The sequence below is a fragment of the Lissotriton vulgaris genome, chromosome 5 (assembly GCF_964263255.1).
Source record: "Lissotriton vulgaris chromosome 5, aLisVul1.2, whole genome shotgun sequence".
Classification (NCBI taxonomy): Eukaryota; Metazoa; Chordata; class Amphibia; order Caudata; family Salamandridae; genus Lissotriton; species Lissotriton vulgaris.
The window spans coordinates 375,048,796-375,073,877 of NC_141693.1; the positions used below are offsets into that span (position 1 = coordinate 375,048,796).

The 25,082-nt window shown below is 40.7% G+C and overlaps 1 protein-coding gene across 9 annotated transcripts in view; it reads right to left on the bottom strand.

Annotated features, from left to right (window-relative positions):
• Positions 1-25,082, bottom strand: part of KCNAB2 (potassium voltage-gated channel subfamily A regulatory beta subunit 2) — a 1,185,210-nt gene that overhangs the window by 128,936 nt on the left and 1,031,192 nt on the right. The window contains exon 10 of one of the 9 annotated variants that reach the window (XM_086921733.1): positions 14,003-14,047. The exons of the other annotated variants lie outside the window; for them this stretch is intronic. Coding sequence (XP_086777859.1) covers positions 14,003-14,047 — 45 coding nt within the window. The remainder of the gene's footprint in view (positions 1-14,002; positions 14,048-25,082) is intronic. 9 annotated transcript variants of the gene reach the window in all.

Below are 25,082 nucleotides of genomic sequence, written 5' to 3' on the forward strand. Positions count from 1 at the left end.
CTCCTACTCGAATTTAAAAAAGGTTTGTCTTCCCTATCTAAAGAATTCACAAAGCTCTCTCAAATCTTGACCATTTTCTTCAAAAGGCAGAGACCAAAGTTTAACATATCGAAAATGATTTGGCCAAACAAGTACAGGAAGGCAACAAGCTCCGAAACAGAATGGTCAATCTTGAAACCCACTAAACGGAGCTACAGGACAAACTTGAAGGCTGCGAAAATTGGTCATACTGTATTATACAGATTTGTGGTATTTGCGGTGACGTGGCGAATGCTGACCTGGAAATCCATGTTTGCAGTCTCTTTTGTCATCTATTTGATATTTCAGAAGACAGTGAGATGGTTGTGTACAGAATAGAGTCTCTTCTGTCTTCTAAACAAGTACTTTGTGTGTGTGGGGGGGATACTTTCCTTACGCCACTGCTGCAAGTTGGTGCCATTTGTGCTTATCAGCCTACGATTATTCATACACAAAGATACCATTCTGTTGCTGGCAAGATAATGGGAGGTAATTGACCAGATCACCCTGTCACCGAACCTGCTAGTCAGATGCAGGGATTTCAAGGCAGTCAAAACATTCCTAAGGTAGAAGAACTTTCTATATAAATGGGGATACCCGTTCCAATTTTCCTTTATGTTTAATGATAAACAGCATCCAGTAACACAGCCATCTGAGGTGAGGAAAATGATAAGTATTCAAGCTTGAGACACTACTGAGACAACATCAACTACCTGCATAGGTTAACGACCAGGTGCCTCAATCACCAAGGTAAGCTTACACTTTTGTGAAGTTTACAATTGTTTGCTATTCACAAAGGTATTTTACTAGTAGTACCTTTTCAACACACAAAAAGATAAGTCAATCCAATCTTTTGAAGTGCGGGGACTCTGCAGTCGTAAATTTGCTATAAGTGAAATAACTTTGTGAGTAGCAATCGTAAACATACACAAAAGTGTAAGTTTACCTTTGAGAATAAGGCACTAGGACAATGAAAAAATGCAACACTAAGGCACACACAAAAAAAGCCACTAGACAAACCAAAAGACTGCAAGAAAAGTCAATTCTACATAAATCTTCAAAGGACGATAGATATCATTTGAAAGGACACTTGCTTATACACGGTACTTGTATTTTGGGATCTCTGATATCATTAACTTCATTTTCCATCCCTGAGGTGCAATAGACCATTTTCCTTTGCACAAGCCCCTGACTGCATTATTCCTCTCAGATGTTAATTATCCTTTAAACTTTTGATGGCCCGACGGTATTCATACTGGTACCCCATACAGTTCAACTCTCCAGGTGCACCCATGACAAGAGAGGTAGCCAATCTTTTCAAAAGAGGCACTGACATCCAGCAAGACATAAAACACCAGGACTCCGGTGATAGAATTAAGGGCTTGTAAAGATTATTTGGTACAGTGCCTCTCAAGGTTATCTCTGTTTTTGGAGAAAACAAATGTAGAACACCTATTGGAGGTGATGTGATGGTTAAGTAGCGATTTTTAGGCCACATCCCCTAAATGACAGGTCCACCTCGAGATTTCATGTCCAAAATGCCACAGACTTGCTAATTTATGCTATGAGTGACTTTGACCTCTTTGATGTACACCATCCAGATGAGAACGATTATGCATTCAATTTTAACATATACAAGTCCAATGCTAGAATAATTGTTTTCTCATCAGTAGCTGCCTCTTTGGTGCGCCAGTGCTATCTGACCCTGCATCATTAATGCTAGCTTGGACAAACTGCGACTTATGCAGCAGAGGCCAAGGAAGTGGCATTTTCACGAAGCTGCATTTTGCTATTCTACATTAAGAGAATCAACGAGGTAAAGTGTAGCAAATGACAACAGGGAGGCCATATGGGAAGTAGGTTGAGGCGCTGTCAAAGTGTTCATTCAAGGGGAGTTACCTACACGCACTACCACATTCACCAGGTTTGCCAAAGGGAAGAAACTCACAACTAAGAACTGAAGCAGTGATACGCTAACAAAGCAGAATGAAAAGTTCTTTACTTTCATCAACAATACTACAAGAAAAGCAAACAAGACCACCACCTTCTTCCACATAAAATCAAGCATAAACAAACTAGAAACCGCATCCATAACATTACAGACACCAAGGATAATGGCAACTGGAGATATCTTAACCGCATCTCTGCGACGGTTATTTTTCCGCTGTGCGGCATTTTTAAAAATACTGCGTTACATGACGAGCTCAGCTCGTCATCCGCACACGACCACCATGGCTGATGACGAGCTAAGCTCGTCATCAGCAGCGAAGGGGTTAAAGTTGCTTGGTACCTACGATGCTGCTCATTAATGAGCACAAACATTAGACAGCAAATTACAAGACACACATCTTTGTAAATTAACTTTTTCGCCAAGAAGAGCTGTAAGATCAAGAGTATTTAGATAAATCATTGAGTGTAGAGGTGGTTAGGATAGTGATCGGGTCTCTGTCCTGAAACAATGCTCTGGACCCAGGCAACTTCTCTGTAACTTTTTCTAATGCTCATCAACAGTTGCAGATTGACCACTTGGCAAAGGGTTACTATTTTGTTTAATATTTCTTGTTCGGTCTCACGGTCTATATTCGGATTAATTCAGTCTCCTTTCAACTAAAACGAGCTAAATACCCCACAGCATGCGGCTCCTACAGGCAAACGGTGCAGTTTAGCTATAATGTCAAATTACTCACAGCCAACTTAGTGTCACAACCTAATATATGGCCATCGTTATTATTTCCATGCCAATCAGAATTTGTTAAAGGCCAGCAATAACAGTAGACCAGTGGTAGATCTCTTCAATGTAAAGGAAATAAGGTAGGTCATCCTTCTCTCACTTTTACGAAAAAATAATCTTATCAACAAGCCAAACTCTTAGACTGAATTGACCTAACTAGAGGTACAAAATAGAGATGCCTGTTTCATCACTGTTGTTCAGTCTTAAAATGGAATCATTAATTCACCACATCAACAAAAAACCGAAATCGTGTGCTTTACAGTAAAGCAAGGTACATAAACTCGCACTATTTGCAGACAAGGTGCTGTGTTTCCTGGTAGTACCTGAGGGGTCCATAGTTGCTCTCCTAGAAGGATTACACAAAGTCAAGATTCTCTGGCTTTGAGATAAACCTTACTGAATCTCAAGTTTTGCTGCAACATTAATTGAACCTCTGGACCGATTACACATTGAGGAAGATTTTAAGGTATTGCTAAAAAAATCACCCACAAAGACTGCCATTCGCCACAAGAACAACCTCTGACTAACCACACACTCCAACAACTACCATAGAACACCTCCACTTCCAGAACAAACCCCCTCCGCAGAACCCTCAACTACAGGCCCCCCCAGACTCCCGACGGCCCTTCACTGATGCCACGGTAGACATCGCACCCCAGGCTCTTGCATCCACAACTACATCCTACTCTGGGACCTCAACTTTCACATAGACAACCCCAGTGACCAGAACACTACCTCCCTACTGGAGAACCTCTCCAAGATAGGTCTCAAGCAGCTGGTCACCGCACTGACCCACACAGAGAGACATACGCTCGACCCCGTTTTCGCCTCCAGTGGGAACATCAGCTACAGCCACACCACCGTACTCTCCTGGACCAACCACCACTATGTGCATCACGCCTTCGCCACGCCCACTGTACACCACCGCCCTCATTGCCCCCCCTCTGCCAATGCTAACTGATGCCAACACCGCCGCACGCAACCTCCATCAATGGATCTCCGACTGCGCCGACACTCTGGCACCCTTTAAGAAGAGACTAGGCAAGCAACACACCAAGAAAGCCAGCTGGTCACTCCCGCCCTTCATGAGTCCAGACGTACCTGCAGACTCAAGAAGAAATGAAGGAACAACAAAACCACGGAAACCCACGCAACCTTCAAATCCGCCGTCAAAGCACACCACCTCCTCATCAAAACCACAAAGAAAACGGCCTTCCAAGACAGAATCAATGCCAAGGCCCACAACACCTAAGAACTCTTTGCAATCGCCAAGGAGTTCGCCAGGCCCAACAGAGAGACCACAGACGTCCCACCCTCCCAAGACTTCTGCAACAAACTCAGCACCTTCTTCCACCACAAGATCAGACAAATCTACGACAGCTTCAATGCCCTTGACCCTACCACTATGCCCACAACCACCGCAAGCAGCCACACCACACCACAAGCCAACAGATCATGTTCAGCTGGACCCCGCTTACAATGGAAGACACGCTCAAAACCATAAAGATGATCCCGTCGGATCCTTGCCAGTACCACATCTGCCACAGAGCAGCTGTCGCCATCGCCCCCCAGCTTCACTGCACCATCAACTGCTTCATCAAAACTGCCACCTTCCTCGACGACTGGAAACATGCCGAGATCAACCTCTACTGAAGATGCCGTCCTCAGATCAGACAGACCTCAAGATCTTCAGATCCATCTCCCTCCTCCCCTTACCAGCCAAAGTCTTTGAGAAGGTCATCAACGCAGAACTCTCAGAGTTCATCAAAGTAAACCATGTCCTGGACTCCTCCCAATCCGGCTTCCGAAGTAACCACATCACGAAGATCACACTCCTCGCCGCCACCAACGACATCCGCTCCGTCCTCGACTGAAGCGAGACAAAAGACCTCATCCTACTGGACCATTTGGCCGCTTCAGACACGGTCTCCCACCGCACCTTAATCACGAGACTCCATGACGCCGGCATTCACGACAAGGCACTGGACTGGATCCACTCCTTCCTCAACGGGCGGACATATTGAGTCAGACTGCCCCCATTCCTCTCAGAATCTACACAGATCAGCTGCGTAGTGCCCAGGTTTTCTCCCTGAGCACCACCCTCTTCAATGTCCACATGGCCTCTCCCCTCACAGACATCGTCAGAAGCCACGGACTCAACATTGTCTCCTTCACTGAAGACACCCAGCTGATCCTCTCCCTCATCAACAAACCCACAAACACCAGAACCAACTTCCACAGCGGAGTGAAGGCCGTCGCCACCTGGATGAAAGACAGCTGTCTCAAACTCAGCCGATCTGGGACCCCCTCATGCAACCTTGGCATCATACTGGATTCATCGCTCTCAATGAACCGCCAAATCAACTCAGTTTCCTCAGCATGCTTCTACACACTCCGCCTGCTTTGAAAGACATTCAGATGGATCCACACAAAATCCAGAAAGATTGTCACTCATCGCCAGCAGACTCGACTACTGCAATGCAGTTTACGCTGGAGTCACCCAGAAACAACTCAAGAAACTACAGACAGTTAAAAACGCCCCCGCCAGACTGGTCTGTCACATCATGCAACACCTTTGACATCTCCACTGGCTCCCAGTCAACAGGAGAATCACTTTCAAGCTCCTCACACATGACTACAAAGCTCTCCACAGCTTAAGGACCAGCATACCTGAACCACCGCCTCGCATTCCACGTACCCACCAGACAACTCCGTTCCGCCCATCGTGCCCTAACCTCCATCCCAAGGATCCACAAGTCCAGAACCGAAGAAAGTTCCTTCTCCCACCTCACCGCCAAAACCTGGAGCACCCCCCAGCGCTTTGAGACCCTCACGGGTGAGTAGTCATGCTTTAAAAAAACCCTGATTGGTTGTTTGATTGATTGAGGAATAAAACACCCATGTAAGATTGCTGATCTGTACACCAGCAAAGTTCCGTCTGCTTGATGTTCTTTTTAAAAGACTCTATAAGTGGGGCAAGCTGGAAATATTTTGGCTAGGTCGGTAGTGAGTGGGTAAAATGGAAACTGTATTATAGGGCGCCGTGCAACTGTTACTACAAATAGGCTTCTTTTTCAGACACAGACTGGGTAACATTTCAGGAAAACTGAGGTGCGAATGTGTTTAAACATCAGCAGGACTTTCTCACCATTTAAAAACTACTGAAGCATCACTTAGTGGAGAAACTGATCAAAGTAAAAACTGCATTTCTTCATGGGAGGATTCCCACCTGTCTGGTGAAAGATTATAGAGGTGTTTCCATCTTTACCTGGAATCACTGTCGGGACCTGAAGGCTGATTCAAAGGCTTTGAAAACTTTAGTGCTCCAGATAAGATGGACTGAATATGGGATCATTGTTATCTACCTGGAAATACACCTGCAAACCAGTGTCGCCTAGGTGCAGTGGGAGGCGTTTTCACACGTAGCAACTGTGACCTTCTGCCCAAGTAAACTTCCCTAAAAGCTTGCGGATTTTGAAGCAGCAGGGAAGAAGTTACTAAAACCTTTTGAGGCACAGGAAAAGGTGCCAACCATACCTGAAAAAGATGCAACAGTGTGGCTATATATTATAGGACTGAGCTTTTGATCTCCATGTGTAAGGCAAGAGCAAGGCTGCAAAAAAGTAGGAGTAAGACTGTGAAAGTAGCCCTCTTTCCACCCATAGCTTCTAAACTTGTGCAGTAAAGATTTTTGACCTGCAGAAAGTCTGAAGTTAAAATCCATAATTGATGCGAAGTGCGAACCATTCCCAGACTGCACAGAATTTCTGGTCAGCTGCAAAGCTGCCTCCATATAACATCTGTGCCAGAAATAGAATATGAAAGCAGTCTTAAACAACCCCAATATGAAAAGCATAGAACGTCTAGCTATGGGGTCCTGGTCATTGATGCTTAAGGAATGTGATTTATGTTACACACCGATTCCAGCGTAAGAGCAAAAGCCTTATGCTCAGAAAACAGATAGAAGCACACAGCAAGAATTTACACCTACATCAACTATAATGAAATACAATCAGCAATCCTAAATAGTTTGAATACAACTACCTTAATGCATTCCCATGCTCTAGCCCAGCTTTAGGTGTGGCTTAGAGACCGCATTAGTTGTCTTACTAGCCTTGTGTGATAAATAAAAAAATCATAAATAAGAATTCAAACAGAGGGATTTTGCATCAGCTTTGTTCATCCAATGGTTTTATCAACTGTCATTCACATTTGGATTCCGCCCACCAAAGTGTCATGTGTTCCAGTTAGGCCTGGAGGGAAGCACTGCCATTTTTACATGTACACAGGTTTCTTCCTAAAATTGCTTTCACTCTCACACAAGAGTTTCACCACACATTTGCAAATATGACCGGGTGGATATGTTTCCTGGAAACTGTACTTGCTTACAGGATCAACTTCGCAAGAAAATTACCATGCTACATTGACACCATGTAAGGTTTATACATACATTGTGAAAATGTGCCCTTTTGCTTTTGTACCTTTGGGGACATTGCTATCTATAACACACAAATAATGGCAATACAAAAAACAATGGTCCTGGTTCAAATATGACTCATGTGCTGTGACAAGTTGGATACCTTAACGTGGAACAACCAAGGACACCTACAATTTACGTACTCCCGAAAGTCCACAAGAACCCACTCAAACCACCTGGACGTCCGATCATTTCAGGATGTGGATCGCTTCTAGAACCACTATGTAAATATGTAGACGTTTTCTTAAAACCACTTGCTGAAGCCACTCCCACCTACCTCAGAGACACCATGCAGGTCATCAACTTCATAGACCAAACACCCTTCAATAAGAACAATCAAATTCTGGTGACCATGGACATTATCTCACTATATACCAGCATACCACAGAGACCAGCACTAGACTGTATCAAAAGAGTTCTTGAGAGACGTGAACAACCGGTAACAGTCCCGACTGAATTCATAGTGGACCTACTGGAAATTGCAATGACCAAAAACTACTTTATGTTTCAGAACAAAGTCTTCATCCAAAGTAAAGGAGTTGCTATGGGTGCTGCATTCGCACCGGACCTGGCGATTCTTTATATGTCTGAATACGAACATGAATGTATATTGGCACCAACGAATCCATATCGCGACATGATCTCCACATGGCATCGATACATCGATGATGTTCTGATGACATGGACAGGTGATGAAGGCTCTTTACATGCATTCTTGGAATGGCTGAATACCCAATCAGAAGATATAAAATTCACCATGACCATGAGCAAAGAATCCATTGACTTTCTTGATATCACCATCAAAGTGGATAAGGATCATCTCTATACCACCCTCTTTAGGAAACCTTCTGAGCGAAATACGCTTTTGAGATATACTAGCCACCATACAAGGGCCTTGAGAGACAATTTACCTTTCGGCCAATTCCTTCGTTTACGTAGGAATTGCTCTCATAAAGATGACTTTTTTAAGGAATCTGACGATCTGATCAACCGCCTTGTGGACAGGGGATATCCGCAACGCCTGGTTAAAAGATCACGAAAATGAGCTTGGTACCAAGACCGACCATCTCTACTGACACCGAAAACACGGACCCCCTCTCAATCACGGATGATCTGTGTGACTACATTTTGCACTAAGAGCAATGCAATACGCAAAATAGTCAACAAACACTGGAACCTTATTGCAGACACCCTAGACAGTCCGGATCCTCCAATGCATGCTTTCAAAAAAGCAAAGAGCATAAAGGACAATGTAGTACGCTCAATGTTGGATACTCCTGTAGCACCTAGCATACAAAGAATGTGGAATCTCCCCGAGGTAGTGGGCCATTTCAAATGTACAACATGCAAGGCATGCCCTACATGCTGGGAAACTAAACAACTGATGTACAATGATCTCACTATAGACCTTAAATCTTTTACAAATTGCAATACAAGTGGAGTCATCTATGATATTCTATGCCCCTGCAATTTGATGTATGTTGGACAAACTAAACAGAAAGTAAAAAATCGGATTTTCCAGCACTCTAGCAGAATCCGGTGCTCTACAGCTGGAGCGCCCCTCGTGGAACACTTTAAGGAACACAACCACACCCCTGAATCCATAAGATGGCTGGTCCTCGAAAAGATCTCACTGGGACCTCGTGGGGGAAATCTCAACTCCATAATGAACATCAGAGAATGTAAATGGATGTACCTGTTTAAAACCATCAGCCACGGGCTAAACGAAATGGATGCCAACTTTGCCCAATGGCCGTGATAAACCCTGAATGACCGCCTTTCAAACTGGCCGGTATACATCCTAAATGACCAGCAACCACGGGCTCAACTAAATGGACTCCAGCTTTGCCCCAATGGCTGGTAGAAACTCTGAATGCTTGCTCTTCTAATTAGTCGATTCTTTAAATGACTGCCTTTCAGCGTCATGACTAAACACTCACAATTCAAATCAGACCATACTGCAGAGTCTCTGATAACATCAGATATAAACTCAGTTAATACGTAGTGATAACTGTTAACATCAATAATAGCCTAGATTATGCAAACTATAAGAGACATTTCCATATTGGGTTTTATCACATAAGACCACCACTCCATCAATAACAACCACAAGTTTAACCTGTGACTGCTGATGATTTGTATAACACTTGTGTTTTTTTGTCTTTTAAGAATGCACAATTTAATGTCTAACAGGCTGCATGCAGATTGTATTATTTGGTATCTGACAAACTTTAATTTGGACATTGATGGCTGTTACCAAGTTATATCACTATTCCTAAGAACAGAGGCTCTTTGCAGACACTCCCCCAGTCGACTAACACTAAGGCCTTTGTAGACATTCCCTTCCTCACGCAGTACGCGTTAGACGGCTCCTCGAGTTCTATCTGAATTCTGATTGGCCCTTTGGAGACGAGCCCCCAACCTGACAAGTACTCAGCGGCTGCACCGCGAGTCTTCCAGTTTCAAGCCCAGAACCCCAGAGGTTGGACCATAGACGGCACGCTAAAAGTAAGTTGTTCTTACGATGTCCTGACAACCCAGCGTTCGGCTTCACTCTGAATCGTGCATATTACCGATCCTTAACCATTAGCTTCTAACCTTTACGCAACCTTGTTGCTTTTAACAAATTCAACATCAGAGAGGCATTTTGGATAGATATTGTGTCTGTGCATAATAAAAATACCGTTATAGTTCCGTAATCTATTTTGCACTACTACCCAGCGCTTTAGAGCGCATTGTACTCACAGACTCTCTGTGAATATTCTGACAGTAATTTGCTCAATTTGCATTAACTCTGAGATAATCCCGACAGTGAGTTGTCCTTTCTATGAACACACCACAGTTAACCATCTGTGTGGTTCTTCATTATTTAATATCTTTCCCACACAGCGCGTGCAAGAACTGAGAACAGCAGGACGTATGCCTGAAGAAACTTAACAATACCTGTAAGGAACAGTCTCCAAGTAAGTTCCCCATTAGCCATGAGCATTCCGCACCTAGCAGCTTGGTCTTGCTAGTGACTGAACCCCAGTCTCCATTATTATTTCTTCAACAGATTTTCTTGGAGCACTACTCGGCCCATCCATTGACGGCACAGATTTCTACCGTCCTTTGATGTATGTAATTCTTTATTTACCCTATACTTATAAAACTGAGTACACTCACCGTTTTATACTAGGTAATTCATTTCCTTCATAATATTTTTATAGGCTCTCATATCACACAGTCCTGATGAAGACCCCAACATGAGGCAGCAATTACCCTTTCAGCGTATTTCGGGGGTCGAGACGTAGACTACGCCACTCAAGCACATCATAGGACATAAAGAAATTGATTGATTTAAACCTATGTTTGATGCATTTCTGGAACCTTGTACATATTGATTGTAAAGGCATCTTGATTTTAACGTGATGTTCCTAACCAGTCACACCACCTTTACCCGGTCCCTCACAACCTGCACACTTTCCCTTCCCTTTCTTCTGAGAGCACATTGAAATGTAATGATTATACAATTGCATTCAAATATTTCTGTGTTATTCACTATATCTGATACAAGCTAAAGCTTGCAAAAATATTATTGCGTCAATATGGACTATGCATTATTAAATGCATAAAAAACGTTTACTTGGTTTAATTTGTATATATTAATGTGATTTGACATATGGTAGATGATTTTGCGGTGAGTGCTAGATTGATGTGATAGACACTTGTCACAGCACATGAGTCGTATTTGAACCAGGACCATTGTTTTTTGTATTGACATTTGGACCCCGGTCCTGGAGTTCTAAGGGTCTACTCCTTTATTACTCCTACACAAATAATGGCAGCCTGATCAAGATCTCTGCCCAAAGCAAGGATGCATTTTGCTATAAATAAACATCAGTGTCCGGGCGTTGGCAAAGGAGCGATTTGCGGTCATTGGCAAGGTCTCTACATGCTGATACTTTGGCCCAGCAGCTTGCTGATATCTCTAAAAGAGATGTGCAGCACGTGACCACGACATGGACCTACATTCTTTCAGGTGTCGGCGGGTTGGATCATCCAGTACAGACACCTAGGTTAGGGGACGCATAGTAGGAGTATGCCAGATGCCTAGATTGATTTATATGCTTTCAAATATACATCTTTCAGCACAATGGTGGAACTTTTCATTCTGTTCAATGTCCTACTACGTCTAATAAACTTTCACTTGCTTCAGTCTATTGATCATTGCAGCATATATATTGTTATACAAGAATCACGTTGGTTCAATAAATATTGAAAACGTCTCACTGTGCATTCCTTGTATATTTCTCTGAGAGAAGGAGAGCACGAGTGACTGAGCAAAAGGGTTCTTCATCCGTAACCATGATTTCTGGGAGATCAAGGTTGTCATGTTCAGTGGTTGCCAGAACCATTTGATACCTGCCTAGGGTTAGGGGGGCTTATAGTGGTACTGTGAGCTATTCGGCCTATAGGACGACATATCCTGAGGAGGTGCATGGAATCAGTCTGGAAATCATCTCCAGGGTTATGCTGTCCACAAACGTGCAGTTCCTACTGTGGGGTGGAAACTACACAACAACAGCAAACAGGATGGCGCAATGGGTGGCACTTTTCTACTGTGAGCTATAGTACTGTTTACCCGATCACATTTGCCCATTCACCTAAAAAGGAGTGCACTTAGGTTCCAGAGTTGATGGGCCAATATAGGACTTAGCCAATGTTATTTTTCTTTTCATTCCCAATACTTTTTTATTCATACTGTGTTTAAACTACGTCTTCATGTCAAAGTAAATGAAAGCCAATACTACTTTTTTAATATTTTACCGTAAAGCACTTTAGGACTAAAAAGGGTCTAAATACCATCTCTAGGTTAACTTGCCTTACTGTTCTATTAAAAGTATGTGATGATTATAGTTACATCTAGATTTCTACTGCAAACAAACACCTCCAACTTTAGGTTACATATTGCGTTTTTTTAATTTTGTGGCAAATGCTTGCAATAAAAATAATAGCCATTGCACCAGCTTACCATAACTAGACAAGCTAACTTTCTAAATGCTTATTTATATTGTTGTGCTGTTCAGAGGGCCGGTGTGTTAACAACATAATACATATTCATCCTATGTGAAATAGATTTATTTGGTTAAAAATTACACATATTCCCCTTTTAAAATAAGCAATGGGTTAAGGCTACGTGACTGTAGCGTCAACAAGCAATGCATGTTAAATGCCACATTGACAACTGTACAACGTTTTGTCAATCTCATGTCATAACCCCATCACCTTCTGAAGTATCAGCAATTTTACAGTCTTAGTATAATCCATAAACAAGTCTGCTCAACTCAGCTAGTTCTTCTATATGTCTTCCTAAAATACCAGTCAGGTGCTCCTAGAATGTATCTTTGTGACACCGTCCTCATTGAAGTGAACACCATTCACCAAATCAATATGGTTCCTGATGCTTAATTAGAGTCTAACTAGTCATACCTTTCCATATATACTAGTGTTTTTACATCAGTTAGCTACACTTACAGACATCTAATAAGACAACATATCTCATGTTGCTACAGCCTTCAATTTGGTGAGCCGGTGCTGCCGCAAACTCTGTGATTCATAAGTGCCTGATATTTTATAGTCCTTCCCCCTTGTAGTAAGTGGCCTATGGCAAAGTGCAGAAAAAAATACTTATCATTTAAGGAAAAATGCACTAAGTCTACCATATGCATTCAGTACCAGAGGTACTGAAATATTAACAATTTTAGCATGGCCTTCTCCCAATTTCATCCTTCAGAGGTTGATGTAAAATGTATCACCTACAATTAGCCGCATCGCTGCGGCGGCTTTTCCCGCTGTGTGCGGCTATTTTCAAAATACCGCGTTACATGACGAGCTCAGCTCGTCATCAGCATACGAGCGCCGTAGCTGATGACGAGCTGAGCTCGTCATCAGCATCGAAGGGGTTAAGAAACATACACTGTACCCTTTATTTTCAGCTTGGAAATATCAATAAAGATGGTTGATTTAAAAAAAGATATAGATATATTCAGGTGTGTAAATGACTATATTTATATTATTAACAAAGAAACTGGCATTACAATTTACTTCTTTACAGAATACGGAGTCCTAAAACCAGAATCATGGCTAGCTGTAGTATATAAAAAAAATGGTATTAAGTGTTATGCAGTTATGTTGAACTTTTGCATCCAAACAAAAAGCTGAATTGGAAAGTGTGTGAATACCGTATACTAATAAAAATTGTAATAATTTGATTTCACAATTTTTGCCCAACCCTAGTATTATGCACTTACTACCTATCACTTTTGTACTAAAGATCAAAGGGGATTACAGCTGCTTTTTGGCCACATTACATGGGCTGTTTTTTCGTAGGTACTGATTTTTCAGAAAGGTATTGCTTCTGCTTAAAAATAAAGCAAAGCTGCAGATCTTAAATTGCTGTACCACTTTATACAGCAATATAAGCCTGTCAAGAAATATTTAAAACATGCGCAAAATCCAGGAGGAAACAAAAATAATGACATGATAAATGAATCTAGGAATAAGGGGGAGGGTTGTAATATATACATATCATAAAGATATGCATATATATATTTACATTTTGATTTTTTTTTTTACTTGCAAGATGTTTATAGGGCAGTCATTTTCCATCACGCATTTTATGGAGAAATGTTTTGCTAGGGTAAGACGGTGGTTTAAATAAAAAATAGGCCATTTGTCCCATAAAATGCTTCTTGGACACAGAAGTCAGTATTCGGACCATGGGTACTAAGTACCTTCTATGATGAATGTTCTTGACTTGGAAGAACTAAATGGGTCCCCTGGTGATAAAAGAAAGATTTAAAAGACCGTGTTTATAGCTGCAGGAATATTGCAATGTATGACAATAGGGCATGGAGCTGGATTAGGGTTTGGGAAAATCATTCACCTTTGAAATACCATAATGAAAATGAAATCATAATTCAGGACTTCCATTCCAGGTCCATGAGGCTGTGCACACCAGTTAACAGCAAACCGGTCAAGCGTTGGGAGGAAACGATTATTTGTGTAGCAGATGAGTCAAAAATTAACCACAGTAAATTATTCAAAAGCAGTGAATGACAATTGCAATTACAACTCTGGAAATAATAAACTGTTATAAAAAGTGAATTCTAAACCTCAAGCAATACTTTAGATGCCAGTGGTGGCAGTTGATAACGTTTAACTAAGTTGCCAGTCTTAAAAAGTACACATGTAAGAAGCAGATTCTCCTTTTTGAAATTCTGAGTGACCCCCTCATATTTCCTTCTGTAAACTCATGGTTTATGATCTGTATTTCCTAGAAATCTAGGTAGTAAAGAGGATAGCTCTCCAGGACTAATCCTGCACCAGTGATGCTGCCCTATAAAATAGCTTTACTCAGGTGAAAAGGCAGGTTCACAAGAGATGCAGATATTTGGGACAGTGTTTGTATCCTACATTTGCAACTAGATGCTTCTTTAAAGAATGCTTTATGATTAGGCCTGGGTGAAATGTTCATTACGCTAGAGTAATTTTGGTAATTTCATGTTCATTTTTTGATACACAATTACACCTACGTATTCACGTAACTGAGTAATTTGGCACAAATATTCCACCGCAGGAGCACAAAACTTTGCGAGCTCAAGCAACTCCTGTTCTGATGAATTTGGCACTATTGTCTCAGTGCAAAATGCATGCTCTGGTCTATTTTGGATGTGAAGATGGATTTTATGCTAAAAATAGCGCTACATGTTGGGTTACACTCTTCACATAATCCTGAAAATTCTCTACCAATTTTGCTGTTATTTTGTGTTATCAACCCCTATTTATAATTTTTTTCTTCATTTATATCTTCATGACAGTTCTAAACTGCACTCATCCTTATGTTTGAAACATTCAGACACTTAGTGCCTGATAACGATGTCGGTCAGCCGCCACCAACAGGCCCATCGCATTATGGTGCAGGCGGTCATACCCTTTACGGTCGGAGTCCACACCGTCGCCAGGATCTCCGATCCTAACGGGGTAGAGGTGGGAGTCGCAGCCTTTAATGGCAGCGGTACCGAGCCAGGCACCACCATCGGGATTTGGATATGCCTTTTTCGACAGCCTGTTCATGGCGGATATGCAGGCATGTACAGGCTGTTGGAAAGGGTTATTGGGGGCTTCAAACATGGCCCCCATCCCTTGTGGGCCACTGCAAAGTGATCCTGGGGGCACAAGTAGGTCTCCCACTCACCTCCATTCAATGTGTGCCATGCACTATATATATATATATATATATATATATATATATATATATATATATATATATATATATATATATATATATATATTACATGGGAAGATTAATAAATATCAACCTGTTCTAAAACATATCAATGATTTCAAATTCAGAAAAGGCCTCACTTATTACGCCCAGCTAAAAGTAGAAATTTCCCAAAAGTAGTGGCAGTGTACAGTTGAAATAGTTTATGGAAGCTTCTAATGAAAGATGGTTAAACAGGTCAGTGATATGCTGGACAGTTTTGAAAAAGAATCCAATTTGAAGGAGCACAATACATAATTTAAAAACCAGAGTGGAGAGATGGAGAATAAGAATAAATATTATGGAACCATTTATAGTCTATTTTATGGACTCCTATGGACTCCAAGGAAATTAACTATTAAAATTTCTTAGAGCATTATTTTCAAAACTTTTGGTTTAGAGCTCATGTTGTCATCAAGCCCATTACATCTTTTTCCTCTACACTTTCCGCTGCCTAGTCATTCCCCACAGATAGCGACCTTTTCATATGTTCTATTCACTACTTTTTTTCCTCCCTTTCTCCTCTTACTGTACTGGATGTAAAACATGTTTTACTGACATGGTTATATAAATTGCAAAAACACATTGTACATGCCTATTTAAATATTTGCAATCTGGATTTTTTTTAAAGGATTTCACATTCTTTGCACCCATTTTCATGCATATGTTTTAATCATTTTAATGTTCTTAAGTCTTCTAGTATTTGTATGAAGCAATATACAACGTTTGCACACTTGCTGAAGTAATTGAATCCAATTTTCTCTTGCAAAAAGTATACTCTTTAGCGGTTCACTCAGACTATTAAACACCAGTTGGTGTGTGAACACTTCTTTTTCCAAGTCCTTGGCTAAATGTGTATTTTGGCTACTCGTTCTGAATATTTTGTAAGTCTAGAAATCGCTATCAATTTTGCATGATGACTAAAGTAGAAGGATTTTGAGGGATGTGATAATCTTCTCTATTGAAATGTAGTCTTAAAATGTATCGCCTTGGTCTTTATAGTCCTTACTTACATAGACCATGCATGTTAACATTTTAATAATGAACTGCTTCTATGACAAATATGTTTATCCTGATAGCCGTAGTCAAGTTTCCAACACCATCACTGATGAAAAATATGGATACAACCCAAAAAAACTCCAGAGTATTAGCAATGTTTATACAATAATATAGAATAGAGAAAATATTGTCTCTGCATCCTAAGGATTCCAATTATGAATGTATTATTATTTTTTTTGTCTAAAGTTTTAGTCACACAAAACTTTGTTTAGGATATTGGTTCTGTAGTCTCTTATTTGAACTGCATGATATTAAGAAGCCCAGCAAATAGATGTTTAATACCATCCTGCTGAAGGATAAAGATATTGGTTCTACATTTGTAAAATTTAAGGAGTATTTTGAATTTAAGTTAAATATTCCAAATTCTAAACAAAATAATTCAGAAAGGAAGGCTTTGATAATATTTATTCCTTGTTTCATTTAAAAAATGAGGTTGGATGATGTTACTTTTGAGGATTTTTTTTAATTAAAGGATTTTAAACATATAGTGCGCGTGAACGTTACGAGACATCTTGCAACAATGAATCTGTGTAATTGTGAATTTTAACAAACACAATACATTGCTTGTGGGCATTAAAATTCAACAAAATTGTTATATTTAGTGTGGCAAAGTTATGTTACACAACAAAAACTAATTTTGAGCAAAACTACTTAACGAATACCCGACAAAAATAGAAATATTATATGAAACAGAACATTTTTACAGATCTTTGTATGACTGAAAGCCAGTTGCTGCATTTTGTAGATCATTATTCTGTGTAACCTAACCCCGACCTGATTTTCCATGACTGGGTTCAAATAATAAGAATTTCAATATTGAATCATTTATGCAAATATGCTCAGTATTCGAAATGTTATTTAAATTTGATAGTAAACAAAATACTTAATATCATTCTATTTACATAAATATTTAAATTAAATGAGAGAAACTTCCAACTAGTTACTTTTGGGGGAGGTCACGTGGTCAGGGAACATGGCGGCTGGCTGACACCAGTCGGGAGACACCCTGTGTGAGAGGGAGTGCCGGCTTCAAGATACATGTGTTTAACGGATGAAATGGGAGTTTTAAGATGTGAGATCGCTGCAGCTTGGTATCTGAGTTTGTGACTCTCACTGAGGTATTTTGAGGGATACTGTGCGGTTGTGGTTCGGCAGCAACGGCCTCATAAGGAATTCCTAACTGGAGCCTCTAAAATACAGCGGTAACTTGATCCTTGATGCTGTTCGTTTCCCATTACACTCCAATACAAGGTAAGGCTGTATGGCTCCCGGTTTCGGGAATTGTTGTACACCGGCTGCCGAGAGATGCGACTCCGCCCCTTTTGGGTGCTGGGGCCGGGCAGCAAAGAGCTTGAGAAACTTCAAACTACAGTGTTGTATGTGGGTCAGAGAGGTCCCTTGGCAAACCAGCGGTGTGGAAGAGAGGGAAAAAGTCTGAACTTTCCATTTTCAGAGCCTGTAACCTGGGGCTAGGCAGAGAGTTGGGGGTAGTGTCGCAGGTGCGATCTGTTTATGTTCAGTATCCAGCGGAAAACTTAAGTAAGGGCTATGTCTCTTCACTTGGGCTAACTTTGAAGAGACTAGGAACGAACGGTTACTTTTTGAGCGAGGAGGAAGCCTGGATAGAGAGTGAATCTCAGTCTTGACCGTTCGTAACTGGGGTACTGCAGTGTATAAGTTCGGCCGAAACTGAGGTAGAGGCAGCAGCACCGGTCTCTCTTTCATCAGACGATTTAAATAAAGGGGATACGAGTGTAAATACAAGAGGTGGGAGATCTTTGTCAGCGAGGAGCAGATATCAACTCCGGTCAGATTTGGAAAAAATTAAGAAAGGAAATATAAAGGAGAAAGTTAATGACTGCCCTCGAGTGGTGATGACAAAAACCCCACTTAAAAAGACTACTAAAAAACTGCCTATTAAAAGGTGCAGGTCTAATAAACCATAGATAGTCTCTAAGCCAATACCCTCTTTAAGGTCGTATTTTAAAATAATGGAACAAGTGGCTAGTTCTAAACTGACAGAGGCGGTGAAGGGAGGAAAAGCTGGCGTTTCTGATCAGCCAGGAATTCCACTGAGACTGGAAAATCGTTTTACTCCTCTTATGGATGGGCAAGAGGGCGAAGGGGAAACTCCTCAGGCCGCTTTAGGAGAATATGTTAATGTACCTAATTATTCTAATTCAGATTCTGACGCAAGAACTGCTACTGTTGCTATTGCTACTGCTATCGCTACTGCTGAGTCACATTCTATGCAGGATGAAAGTAATATAGGGATTGCTGGTGGTCAATTAGGGGCCTTAAAGGCCAGTTTCAGAGAAGAAATCCTAGCCAAATTCAAGACCTCCGAAAATAATCAGAAAGAGATACAAGACAGGGGAGAGATCTTGGAGCAAAAGATTGATGGCTTGGCTAAGCGAACTGAGAACCTCGAAGAGGAGGTGAAAGTCTTGGGAGATACCACTGCTTCTAATGCCAGAGAGATCGAGAAATTAAAACAGGGCAACAAGGAGCTACAGCAGGATTTGGAAAGGCTTGAACTTCAAGAAATAATGTACGCATTCTGGGAATCAATGAGAATTCGGAAGGAGCAGACCTAAAAGGTTTTGTCTCCCGGTTATTGGGGGAGTTACTCTCAGATAGAGAGGATATTGATTGGGCAAATGAACTACAGAGGGTACATAGAGACCCATACAGGTTGCAGCCGGGAAGGAAAGCCCCAAGGAAGATTCTTGCTTGTTTCCACACTTATATAATTAAGGAGCTTGTTTTACCTAGGGCGTTAAAAGAAAGGTCACTGACATTCGGAGAATACACATATTCAATTCGCTCGGACATGGGTAAAAGAACCGCGGAACGTCAGTGGCTGTTAGGCTCTAAGATGAACGAACTTAGGCTTAAGGGAGTACAAGTTCATATGAAGTTACCTGATATGTTGAAAGTCATGTGGAACAACAAAATGTGTAACATTCGGGAGCCTGAAAAAGTGGATGTCTTGTTAAAAAAGATGGGAGGAGTAGAATAGAGCGGAGTTTTTCTTCAGGTCTCCTTAGGTTCTTATGAAGATATTACTTGATTAATCACAGATAGGACCTAGTAGAGGTCAGTTGGTATGATAAAGTTGAGGAAGACGAACTATGTAATCTTTAGTAAAAGGCGGCATCTCATAACAATACGCAAGTACAAGTAATGGTGCCCATGTGTCAAAAAATTGTAAATATGAATGTATATATGAGATTGTTAACTTTGAGCTGGGCTGCTGGGCTCACCTTGTTAGCACAGGGGTATCTCGAAAGGCGCTTGCGCCCTAAGAGATAATGGGGGGGTTCCCTTAGGGGGGAGGGGCACAGGGTGTTGGGAGCATCTGGGAAAAAAGAGAAAAAAAGTGGGGTCCTCAACCTGTCCTGTTTTATATATTTTATATGTCAAATTTTTCTGTTTAATGGTGAAAGGGTGGAGGGGTTTGCAAAAATAAATTAGTAAGAATTTAGTACATCTCATCTCATGGAATGTGAATGGGGTGAGGTCTACGAAAAAATTGGCCCGAATCATGGAGTTTCTTAAAACAAACTGAGGCTAATATTATTCTCTTACAAGAGACTCATTTAGAAGAGGATGAGTGTTTAAATATGCTTAAAAAATGGTCTTGGGTTCAGGTCATTGTTAGTTCAAACCAGAGGGGTAGTAAAAGAGGTGTGGCCATTATTATAAGATCTAATAGTGGTATTAAATTAGAAAGCCATTCTACTGATTATTCAGGGAGGTGGATAAGTGCTAATATTAAAATACAAAATAGGTCAATGGTATGTGGGAGTTGCTATGGCCCAAATCAGGATAATCCAGACCCCCTGATTAAATTGGAAGCACCTCTCTTGTTGTTAAATGTCCCAGTGGTTATCGGAGGCGATTAGAATTTAATTCAAAGCCCTGAGTTAGGCAGGACATCAAGGAGAAAGTATAATACCCCTTTAAAGTCCATGACCGCACTTAAAAATTTGAAGCAGGAATTGAATCTGGTGGATGTTTGGAGAGCTAAATAGGGGAACGATAAGGGATATACTTTTTACAGCAAAAAATATGGCCATCACTTCCGCATTGATTATTTTTTGATTGATCAGTGTCTATATGGAGAAGTTGAGATAGTTGAACATCTGCCAGCTATCCTCTCCGGTCATTCTGCAGTCTTACTTTCTCTGAGATTACAAAATAAGAGAGGAATTATAAGGTGGACATTAGATCGCCCATATTATTTGATGAAGTGGTTCAATCAAAGTTGTAGGAGGTTATGATTTTCTTTCAGGTTAATATGGGTTCAGCAAAGATCCAGGTCATTTGGGATGCTTTTAAGGCATTTTGAAGGGCAGCGATTACATCCGTTATGATTGGGAAAAATCGTAGTTTTAGGAAGAATGATAAGGATCTTCTTGATAATATTCAAAGGAAGGAACAGGAACTACAAAGGGCTTCTTTAGAGTCCTTTTGTAGGGTACCATTGCTTACTAGGGAGCTGGAGAGTCTTCAAGCAGAATATGAGAATGTTTTGGATAATGTCTTATTAAACAGATGGAAGGTCAGCAAACTGCTGAATTTTTCTTACGGAGAGAGGAGTGGTAGGCTCTTAGCCTGGAAGGCTAAAACGGATAGAGTCAGAAATCAAATTTGCAGTTTGAGAGAGGGTTCCACTGGTCAGATCTTATTTACTAATGCTGAAATTGGTGCGGAAGTGCGGGGATATATGCTAAACAATATAGGGAGGAGATTGAGCCTGGGGCTGAAAAAAATAAAGGATTTCTTGGATAGCGAGGAGCTTCCATCTCTTAATGATGATCAGAGCCTCTTTTTAGCCTCTGGTATAACAAAGAAATTTGTTTACAGTTGAGAAGGATGGCTAAAGGAAAAGCGGCTGGCCCAGATGGCCTCCCGATAGAGTTACACTTATTGTTGGAGGAGAGCCTAATACCAAGATTCAAATAACTTTTTAATAGTATATTAAGGGATGGGGAGGACCCTCCGGCATCATGGGGTGAGGCCACAATAGTTTTGATTTTAAAACCAAATAAGGACCTGCTTGTTGCTGAATCTTATAGACCTATATCCCTCTTGAACACCGACTATAAGGGGATATTAGCGACTAGGGTTGCAAAAATTATAAAAAGTGTTATTCATACTGATCAAAGGGGGTTCATTCCTGGAAGGCAGCTTAACGAGCTTACAGGTTTAATGTTGTGGATAATAGATTTGGCAGAATGTAATAATCTTCCAGTAACTATGGTGGCAATTGGCGCTGGCAACGCGCTTGACCAAGTTCATTGGTCATATTTATGGGCGTCTTTGGAAAACTTTGGCTTTCCTAAAAATCTAATGAAAGCTCTTCAGGCACTTTACAGAGTACCTCGAGCCAGAGTGTTAGTCAACGGGGAACTATCTGAATGGTTTAAGATCATGCGAGGAACAAGGCAGGGCTGCCCGTTGTCACCATTGTTATTTAATATTTACATTGAACCCCTGGCAGCATCAATTAGACAAGATCCTATCATTTCCTCGTTTAGATATAATAACTTCGAGGTTAAGTTAGCATTATATGCAGATGATTTAATCTTATACACACAGAATCCAGCAGTTTCTATCCCTAAGCTACTGGCTAGAACAGAGTCTTTTGGGAACATCTCTGGTTATGGTGTAAATAGAGATAAAACGGAGATAATGGAGTGGAACCAAACATTAGAGACCCCCAGGGTTAAATCCCAGATGCAATATCTAGGTATTTTAATTACCCAAAGATTAGTTGATATTCCTGCTGCTAATTGGAGAAAGATTAGCAAGGAGCTGGGAAAACTATTGAATAGATGGGCAAACCTTCTTCTTAACTTATATGGTAGGGTCAATTTGAATTAAATGATCATCCTTCTAAAGATAACTTTTCTTTTTAATAACATACCTCTTCCATTTGATAAGAGTGAGATTGCAAAGATGCAGGGTAAGATTGGTAGCTTCGTCTGGGCATCAAAGGGTGCCCGTATTTCATGGAAAAGGCTTAGGAGGAGATTGAAGAAGGGGGGCGTTTCGCTACCGGATCTATGGCTCTATGTACATGTTTTTCAATTTAAAAATTTCAGGATACTATTAAAGCAGCCCGATGACACTCCACTGGGCCGTATATTTGGAGCAATGCTGAGTGAACTAGGGGATGAGCAGGGACAGTTTCTCTTTAAGTTTGGTAACCCACATTTTTTTAAAAGGTTACACTAAAGATTTTGTTACAGGCAGTGAAAAATTGGTTTTATATTCGAAATAAAATAGGAGTGTCATATTATTCTGATTATTCTCCAATTTGGGGTTCCCCTGGCACCCCAGAATGTTTGGATGATGTGCTTAGCCTGCCACTGAAGCAAGCAGGTTTTTCTTGTTGGGGAGATCTAAAATAGGGTGTGGATTTGATTTCATGGGAAGCTTTGACTGTGTGTACCCAAGGAAAATTAACAAGATTTAAATATTATCAACTTTCAGCTTGGTGGGCTGGACAGCATTGGGTAGAAAATGAGGATGATACTTGGTTAATCCAGGCTATGAAGACGGGGAAAATCAATAAAGAGGTAGCCTTGTGGTATCGATTGTTAATTGAAGCAGAGGATAATATAAATGAAGATATCCAAAAATTATGGCACAATGTTGTTGAGAATATTAATTTGAGTAAGATTTGGCTGGCCTCTTTTTCTCTGCTGCGTGAGATAGTTAAACCTGCTTATTTAAAGTGCAATCATCTTTTTACTCTTTCTCGGGTCTATTGGACCCCCGCGAAACTGGCAAGATTATTTGGATCTCAGTATGCATGCTCGAGGTGCAAGGATCCCCAGGCAAATGACTGCCATATGTTTTTAACTTGACAATGATCACTAAATTCTGGATGGATGTGGCGAATTTTTGAAGTATGTTACAGGAATCCAGTTAGAAATTTCAGAGTAACTTATCTTGTTTGGTTTATGCCAAGATAATACATTGGCTTTGGATAAAAGGGCCGTTAGATTAATTTTTTATGTTCTATTATTGGGAAGGCGAGAAATATGCAAAGCATGGAAATTGGCTGCCCCACCCCTTTTCTCTGAGTGTAAAAACAATATTATACGAACCAGTCAATCAGATATAGGATGTGATCCTAAAAGTCAGGAAAAGATTTGGGTTTTGTTGGTCGACTGTTGTCAGAGGAACGGGGTCCAATGAATAAGTCAATTATAGTTGTCGGTCCTGATCCCTCTCTTACATGTTGTGTGAGTGGTAGGAGTGGAGGCAGCTATTTCTTGTCTAGAAAGACTCTATTTCTATCCGGCCCATAGATTCGGAAATTGAGTATTTCCTACAAGTTAATTGACAGGATGAGGCCAATAAAAAAATAAAATAAAATAAACTTCCAACTAGTTTATTTGGTCTTTCGAGCTGATAACACAAGGAATGTTGAGAGGCCTTTGTGCTGAAAAAAATGTAAAACCCAAAATATTGGTTAGATTATTAGGTGGCATGTCAACATTTTCAAGTGCTTTTGCATGGACATTTGGGCTCTCTTAGTACTGCTTTATTTGAGACGGTTTTGTATGTTACTCCAACATATATAACAAAAATTAAAACGCAACATGATTTGGCTGTGCTTCTAAAGAAATTACATTTGAAAAAAAAAACAGCTTAAGGGCAGTGCATCCACAAAAGTTTGCTTAAAGAAAGAAAGGGGCATAAAAATGGGCCAGAAAACTACAGGTAAATCTCACTAGGACTAATAGAATTTGAAGTGCCAAATTAATTAATCATTTGACATTTGATTAAAGATGAAGCAAGTTAAAATGTTTAAGTTTAAGAGAAATAAAACTGCATAACATCCAAATAAAATGTTCAAAGATTGATTCTGCTACATAGCGAATGAGGCACTATATGTTTTATAATATTCTTGCGAGCTTTTACTTTTTAGCACAGACACGTTCTGCAAAGATTTCTGATTTTATAACCTGGACAAAAGTTGTTGAGTGAGTTATTTTGCCACAGAACACATTTAACTACCACATCTAATGGAACCCCCTGTTGGGTGCCTTTTCCTGCCTTCCTGTTCACTGTTTCCATAGGCTTGGAAAAGCTGCTGTGGACACTCCTCAATAATGAGAACTCATTAGGGTTGGTGGAAGCTGGAGGACATCTGGAGACTCACAAAGGCAGACACCAGGAGTCCTGAAGCGGTTGAGGTCCAGATAGTGTGGATGAGGGTTCCAGGAGCTCCCCATCAGTGAATGCCTTCTGATCGTCCTCTGGTACAATTGATTCCCTTTCAGTAGGAGCTTTTGCTGTGCTATAAAAGACATTTCTTCCCCCCTTTCATTACAGGAATTACAAGGAAGGTGTGATCTGATAAGTATATCAATAAAATTACAGGCTGATTATTGTGATGCTGAAACAAAAATGTTGCTGATTTTTGTTGCATGTGTCTCAACTGTGTACAAAGTTTTCATATGTGC